The 8,770-nt window shown below is 44.3% G+C and overlaps 1 protein-coding gene across 1 annotated transcript in view; it reads right to left on the reverse strand.

The window, feature by feature from the left end:
• The window catches only part of LOC139052990 (uncharacterized), a 95,810-nt gene that overhangs the window by 35,650 nt on the left and 51,390 nt on the right, over positions 1–8,770 (reverse strand). Inside the window, exons 2-3 of the mRNA XM_070530124.1 lie at positions 5,387–5,477; positions 3,953–4,038 (exon numbers count right to left, since the gene is read on the reverse strand). Of these exons, the coding sequence (XP_070386225.1) occupies positions 3,953–4,038; positions 5,387–5,477 (177 nt within the window). The remainder of the gene's footprint in view (positions 1–3,952; positions 4,039–5,386; positions 5,478–8,770) is intronic.

Consider the following 8,770-nt stretch of genomic DNA (forward strand, 5'->3'; position numbering starts at 1 on the left):
TCAGATCTCTTCTCTGAAGATACAAAGATTATTTCTACGTCATCAGGATTCGACAAACACCCGTCGCAAATGACGGCATAATAACCGAAGAGTACGCTCTACCACTCCGCCAGAGCTATTAGCCAGTTTAAACGCGAGAACATGAAGCTTTTAGGCAACAATTCGACGAAATGCTGCGGAACGACATCATCCAGCCATCCAAAAGCCTGTCGGCATCTCCTCTTGTCTTGGTGAAGGAAAAGGATGGAACCCTACGTTTCTGCATCTATTATCATCGACTGAACAAGATCGCGAACAAGGACGTGTACCCCCTCCCACGGATAGACGACGCATTGGATCGATTCAGCAACGCTAAATACTTCTCGTCGATGGACCTCAAGTCTGGCTTCTGTCAAATAGAGTCGATGAAACAGACTGCGGTAAGACCGCCTTCATCACACCAGACGGCCTCTACGAGTTCAAGGTCATGCCATTCGGACTGTGCTCGGCGCCTGCGACGTTCCAGCGCGTCGAGGACACGGTTTTAGCAGTACTGAAGTGGCAGACCTGTCTTGTTTGCTTTGATGACGTCGTTGTCGTTGCCGGAGATTACGATGACCACCTTACGCGGCTTGCGAAAATACTAGAGGTCATCCAGTCAGCAGGGGTCACTCGCCAGCCGGAAAGGTGCCGCTTCGCCTACGTGGAGCTTCTGTTCCTAGGCACATCACCAGGAGTCCGCCCTGGCCCGCGGAAGACAGCTGAAGTTGCAAAGTTTCCACAGTGCATTGAGAAGAGGGCAGTGCGTACAATCCTTGGCATGTGTGCCTACTACAGGTGCTTCGTCAAGAAGATTTCACACATCGCTGAGCCGCTAACACATCTAACCAAATGTGAAGTTGGGTTCAAGTGGGAAACGCCGCAGGCCAACGCATTTGAAGAACTCAAAAGACTCATGCAGTCGCCGCCTATACTTGCGCACTTGGACGAGGACGCCGATACCGAAATCAACGCTTACGCCTACAGCCTAGGCCTCTGCACAGTCCTAGTCCAGAGGAAAGACGGACTTGAACGGGTGATAGCTTACGCTAGCCGCTCACTGTCAAAAGCAAACGGCAATTATTCTACGACTGCAAAGGAATGCCTCGCCGTAATTTCGGTTACAGAAAAATTCCACCCATCCTGTATGGCAGACCGTTCACAGTCGTCAGCGAGCGTCATGCGTAGTTTGGGCTTGATAACGTAAATTGGACCCATGAGGACAGCTAGCACTTTGTAGCCCACACAGTAAGAATTTGACATTACTGTCGTCTACAAGTCGTGACCAATGCACTCTGATGCCGATTGCCAATCACGCGGCCCCATTGACCCGCCGCCGCAAGGCGACGAGGATGACGACGCTTTCAATGGGATAAGCACGGAAGACTTCGATGAACAGCAACGAGCAGACCCGGAGCTTACAGGCCTCGTCGAGTTTCTAACAGGTGATACCGACGTTGTCCCTAACTCATTAAGGCACGGATTGTGCTCGTTCACGCTTCGAAACAACGTACTCGTGAAGAACTTCTCACCGGTCCGCGCCAACTACCTTATTGTTCAGTCACAGCTGCGTCCAGAAGTACTGCCCGCCCTACATGATGATCCTACCACTGGGCACCCCGGACTCTCCCAGGCGCAATCGTGGATACAGGAAAGGTGTTACTGGCCGCGCCTGACCCCCCACGTCGCCCGTTACGTGAAGACATGCCGAGACTGTCATCTACACTAGACACCACCGACAAGGCCAGCAGGATTACTACAGCCGATCGAGCCTCCTCGCGGACCATTTCAGCAGGTCGGAATGGATTTGTGGGGACCATTTCCGATGTCCACACCGGGAATAAGTGGATCGTCGTGACGATGGACTACCTCACCCGCTTCGCTGAAACGAAAGCTCCGCCGGCAGGTAATGCCGCCGAAGTGGCGAAGTTCTTCGTCGAGAACGTCCTCCCGCGACATGGCGGCCCAGAAGTCCGCATCACCGGCAGAAAAACGGTCTTTACAGAGGGACTCACCCAATACATTCTGCAATACAGCCAGACAAGCCAACACAGGACACCAACTGCCTACCACCCGCAGAACAATGGTCTTACGGAACACCTGAATAAGGCACTCGCCAACATGTTAACAATGCACGTCGACGTCGAACACAAGATCTGGGATGCCATCCTGCCGCACCTAACCTGCGCTTACAACACGGCGGTGCAAGAAACAACACAGATCACGTCGTTCAAGTTGGTTTATGGCTGGAACCCCACGACGGCTCTCGCAGCGTGCTGCCACACGTCACCGACGAAGAGGTTCTTCACGTCGCTAGCCATCTCCAGTGAAGAAGCCCGACAGCTCACACGCCTGCGGATCAAGAATCAGCAGAGGACCGAAATACGACACTACATCCTTCAACGACGCTACGTCGTGTGCCAGCCCGGCGACCGTGTTCAGGTTTGGACACCAGTACACCGACAAGGACCTAGCGATAATTACGCCGCTATTTCGTACCCTACAAGATCATCGGGCGCATTGGAGCACTGGACTATAGGGTTATGTCAGACGGCATTTCGCATTCACAGTGGCGCCACGCGCGATCTGAAGTGGTTCATGTGGTGCATCTTAGCCCTTTTACGCACGCTGACTAACTTCCTTATTTTGTTGTTTCTTTGCCACGGATGTTTTTGTTTATAACTTTTGTCTGTTAGCAGCATCGGGTCGATAACCCAATGCTCACTGCCATTATTTGAGTCACACCTATGTTTATGTAGCGAGTGATTTACTGTGTGTTGTTCAGTAACTGCTTGTATTTGCAAATCGCGAGTGACCTATGTTATGTATCGCTGTATTTTGTACTTAAGATTTTTTTTCAATTTCACTTTGTATTCACCCTGCTAAGGTCCTGGAAACAGGGCCGCAGTATCAATAAATAAATAAATAAATACTATTTAAGATGGGGGTATTGACATGTTTACCTTTATCGGGTGACCACGTTTCACCGCCTAACAACTGTCGCACAGCGCCATACGCACCTGCATGTATAGGAAGTTTCTTGAAAGTTATCGATGGTTCTGTCCGTTGTCTGTTGTCACCGTATCTTGTGTCATTTGATTGCATCGCGTGACGCGAATGGTGTACAACTTTGTGGAACACACGGCTGTCCCAGTGATTACTCTGGAAATATTCGACGACTGATGTTTAAAAGCCAATGCATTTGACCCGCTGATAAGGTTTTCGACGATCACCGACTGCCTTCGCCGCTGTCGCCATTCTTTGAGTATAGCCTATTTTTGAGGGCACAGGTTGGCCCAATAAAACACTAGTTTCCTCGTTCCCAGTTTTGGCTGCTTTCTTGACCATCACTACTACGTGACAGTGGTATATATGTATGATATAGCCTCACAAGTCAAGTTTCGGTGGCACATTGTTAGCATTTACATATATGCCATATGAGTCCAATCACTTAGGTGTAAAAATGTCTAAGTTCAGCGGCGATGACATTTAAAAGCCAGAAACGTTCATTTTCTGTATTGTGTAAAAGCTTTTGCAAGCTTCCAACCTTCAACTAAGAAGTAAACTCAGAGCCCCCTTTTCAATTGTGTTAATAAAGAAAGCTCTCCCAACATGGTAATCAGCCTAGGCGTAATCTGTGTAAATAAGTTTTAACATGCCCTTAATAAATATGACGATGAAGCATGGCCAACTTCCCCGCACCAAAAAGGTGCAAGGGGGTACTTGCTAAGGGTAGTATATTAGGTGCGCATGTAAGGCGCATTTAACAGTTCATTTTGCCCACTTACTAGAGTAAACAGTCCTCCCGTTCGATACAAGCCAGCGCTACAGTACGATACAAGCCAGCGCTCTGGAGCAGTCAGAGCTATTGCTCGTGCGAAGCCTTCCGATCTGATAGCTGGTAACTAGCATTCTGCCATCCATCACTGTGTACCTTCACTAATCCGATCACCAGGAATCCACTGAACAGTACGACCAGCAGGTTGTCTGGCAGAAGGAGCTTGAGAGATGTCATATTGTCTGCAAAAATAAAAAGAGCCACGTAGGGTTCGTATTGAATATGTTATTTGATCTTACTTTGCACTTAAATAAGTATTTTGTATAACTTTAAATACTTTTTAGCAGGTAAAGAGGGCATAGCGTTCATCTCTAGCATGTGTCGCGAGTTTCAAAGGAGATCATTGAGAGGCCTTATCGTGAAATCTTGCCCTTGGACCTGCTATGCTTCGTTCTTCCACAAATATATATATATATATATACAAGCTCAACCGCGACCAGCTCAGTCGCGAACAGTGGCTCGGCGAGCAGTGAGTCAAGGAGTACGAATTTTTAGTTCACTGTCGAAAGACCCTTAGCTTTAGTCACAAGTTAAACGTGAAATTTGATCACAAATTGTCTCACAGGCGCCGCGTACATTGAAACCTGATGGAAATCGTATGCCAGGAATGCAGTTTTTGTGCCAATGAAGCAATTGGCTACTATAGCGCCATGTTTGAGCAGTTTATATCAGTTTTCAGTCATTGCTTAAGAATTACAGTTGTTTCACCAGATGTATTAACCCTCTAGCATCGAATAAATTGTGAGATTAAAGACTCACGTTACTGAAGTGGTCCGTTATTCGAAGGTAGAAAATCTTTCTCACTTATACTGCATGATACAAACCAGCGTATATCTTTTCGCAACGTTATTAAAGTCTTATTTTTTTCACAAATGCAACAATTAGGTAGGTATTGAGACCGGAAACAGGTAAACCAGAAATGGACAAGCTGCTACGAAAGCATCAAGGTGGCGTCGCCATTCGTCTTCCGTATTGGGGTGAATATTTTGGCATTGCAGAAAGGTAACGTAATAATAGAGCTCAGTTTAGTTTTCTCTTCGGTTTCCTTCTGACTAGAAATTTTTGTTACAACTTAGCACATTAGACAAGAAGGGTGCCCATTGTTTGTCCATATGCCTAGAAAAATGTTAGCTGAAAGCATCCGCAGTGTTCGAAAATTGCAAAATTTCTCATTATTAGTTACACTTTTTGAACAATTTAAAGCGAAGCTTTCTTTTACTAGCTCCTCTTCCCCTTCTCATCGAATCTTGACACTTTCGAAAGTGTCCAACTATTTGCATTTATATAGTTTTATTTAAATTACTCAATTTTTATTGCTATCTTATTTTTATTAGGTTGTCGGTTTGACAACAACCTTAGTCAAGCGAGTCTCTCGTGTCGAAGTGCGCCCAGCTCCAAACGAAAAGTCATAGTTAACTCTCTGCTTCAGTAGCAACACCCCGTATTCAAAGAATATTGTTTACGGTATTTTGAACGGCTTTTCGCAAAAAAAAAGGAAGCGCTGCTCGCAGAGGGTCCTCCCACACTCACATCTGAGCGTGCCTCCTGGCTCTGCACCATGCTCGTGCGCGTACGACGTCAGAAGCACCACACAGGCGACAGAGGCCAAAACGCGACAGACCTGTGAGCAGGAAAGGAAACACGGCCCGTAAGAGTGTGCCCACGTTTGCAATATTGTCAACTTTTCTACCCTAAATTAGGTAAGAACACCTGCGCAAAACCGCACTTATTCTAAACTAAGCGACTACGGCTACCAGTTTTATTGTAGCAAATATTTTGTGTAAAGACATTATGCGCCTGGCTTTAGGTTGCCGCCATTGAAAATGTACGTTCTTTTTAATGCATGGGAATAGTTCGACAGATACAAGTTAACACATCCTCGGCGTTATACCTATAGCAGTTGCTACAAATTAAAGGTGACTTAAACACATTCGTATACATAGGCACTCAAGTGGCTTCGTGATTTCAACGCGAAGATTTTTGCCCAGACCTACGTAGGGTGAAATTGCGATCGTAAATACGACAAAGGCTACACATTATCCATATCGCAAAATACCCTGAGGCCACTTAATCCGCTCATCTGCACCTTAACACCCATAAAAAGCTAAAAAGTGTTGCAATCACACCTACATCTTCTACCAGTGGGTTCTTGATAGACGGCAAATGTGTAAGTGATAAGACTGTCGTTTGTTCTGCTTTTAACAAGTTCTTCCAGTCGGTATTTACCAAAGATAATGGTTGCCTTCCCAACGTTTCTATATCGCTTCCTGTTATATCTGACGTTGTCATTTCTGAGAGCGCCGTTTTTAACTTGCTATTGAACGTTCATACTAAAAAATCTCCAGTACTAGATAAAATACCAAACGCGTTTTTAAACCGTTATACGGAATGGTACGCTTACTAGCTGTATGTCGTGTTCACCAGATCTTTACGCGATGATTCCCTACCGGATGACTGGAGGACGGCCGAAATCAAACCTTTACATATATCCGGGAAAAAAAAACACACATAGACAATTACCGACCAGTATCTCTTACATCTACATCATGCGAAATGTTAGAGCATATAATTCATAAACTTATATTAGGTTTCTTAGAAGAGCACAAGGTACTTACAGATGTCCGACATGGTTTCAGGCATAGCTTTTCTACATGTACTCAATTAGTTGAGACTGTTCACGATCTCGCACAGACAATTAATGAAGGGAAGCAAACAGATATTGTGTTCATGGATTTTCGTAAAGCATTTGACAAGGTATCACATAACAAATTAATACATAAATTAGGGCATTATATAAAAAATGAACAGATACTTACATGGATCAGAGCCTATCTTACTAACAGACACCAATTTGTCACCTTAAACAATACTTCTTCTAACAATACAGAGGTTGCGTCTGGAGTCCCCCAGGGATCAGTTTTGGGACCACTTTTATTTCTATTATTTATAAATGACATAGTCGCAGAACTTTCAGTTTCCGTGAAACTTTACGCAGATGACTGTATTTTGTATGAAAAGATATCTTCTGTTGATGATCAGGTGCGTCTAAATAATGACCTGGCAAAGGTCACTGCTTGGTGCGAACAATGGCAAATGTCTATTAATTTTGAAAAAACTGTTTTTATGAGAATCACACATAAGAAAGAACCTCTTCAATTTGCATATAATGTTGACAACGTATCTCTAGCAGAGGTAAGAGAGTACAAATATTTGGGCCTATGGATAACCAATGAGCTTTCCTGGACGAAGCACACAGATACTGTTGCTGCAAATTCTTTGCGTAAACTGTTTTTCTTGAGGCGCTCACTGAAATCATCTACTTCTGGTGTTCGTTTACTGGCGTACAATTCCTACATTCGTCTGTTGTTGGAATATGCCGTAATTATTTGGGACCCATTCACTTTAACCAATATTAAAAAACTGGAACGTGTACAGCATAAGGTAGTTAGGTTTGTTTTTAATTCATACGGCCGCGCGTCAGTTGGTGAGCTCGTAAGGCGCAGTGGATTACCCCCGGTGACTGTGCGCAACCGTATCTGTCGATTAAAGTTCCTCTTCCAACTTGTAAACGGCCATTATAAGGTTAACACTTCCAAGTTCTTTACTTACTCATCAGGTTATAACACGAGACGAAGGCATGCTTTATCGATAAGCCCCATCAACGCACGGAATAACTGTTTCAAATATTCTTTTTTTCCTAGGACAATAACAGACTGGAATATTCTTAATTCTCATATTGTTACCTAGAATTCCTTATCAATGTTTGAAAAATGCTTGCAAATGTTATGAATTCGTGTGCGTTATCTGTTGTATGTTTTTTTTCTTGTATGTATTCTTCACCAATGTCCTAAAATGCCTGCATATGTGATGGATTTGTATGTGTTTACATGCTTGTACATTTCTATGTATACCCACCCTGCTATGATCTGATTTCAGATCGCAGTATCTATAAATAAATCTATAAATAAATAAATAAAAGCAATATGTACTGCTGACATTCATTGTCAGCAACGCTATCAGTGAGAACTACCAGGGGAGTGAAGTGCTTTTAGGACGATGTTAGCGATTTTACGTCCACCAAGTAATCCTCCATTTCTAAGTAAGAGTAAAGGTACCGATTGTGTAGTGACAGCGTTTATACGAATACTTCTGCGACGCATGTGACGTCATCGTAACTTGCCGCAGAAGTGTTGTTCTAAAAGCTGTCACTATATATTCGGTGCGTATACTATTACGCTAACCCTGGCTGATATAATATGTGGACTTGCTCGGCAAGGTGCGCTGGAGTGACCTTGGACAGTAAGATCTCGAATTAGCCTAGACTGGAGGGGGGAACGCGAGAAACTGGTGCATGAGAAGTCGATCAATGAGTTAGCGGTAAGAGTGAAAATAGACGAATTCCGGATCAAAACTGTTTTTATGAGAATCACACATAATAAAGAACCTCTTCAATTTGCATATAATGTTGACAACTTATCTCCATCAGAGGTAAGAGAGTACAAATATTTGGGCCTATGGATAACCACTGAGCTTTCCTGGACGAAGCACATAGATACTGTTGTTGCGAATTCTTTGCGTAAACTGTTTTTCTTGAATGACTGGTTGATCGAATTCCGGATCAAGCTACAGAACAGGTATTTGGCTTTAACTCAGGAAGAGTACATTAGTGTTGAAGCTATGAACGAAAATCTTATGGGCATCGTTAAGGAATGGAGGGAGGGGGGGGGGGGGGGGGCATTAAGAGTGGGTGTTAACTTCGTTAGACAGGATGCCGGTAAGCTGTCGCAGGAGACGAAAGCTCTGATTAAGAAATGCCAATGTATGAAAGCCTCTAACCATACAGCTAGAATAGAACTGGCAGAACTTTCCAAGTTAATCAGCAAGCGTAACATAGCTGACATAATGAAGTATAAT

The sequence above is a fragment of the Dermacentor albipictus genome, unplaced genomic scaffold, assembly GCF_038994185.2.
Source record: "Dermacentor albipictus isolate Rhodes 1998 colony unplaced genomic scaffold, USDA_Dalb.pri_finalv2 scaffold_51, whole genome shotgun sequence".
NCBI lineage: Eukaryota > Metazoa > Arthropoda > Arachnida > Ixodida > Ixodidae > Dermacentor > Dermacentor albipictus.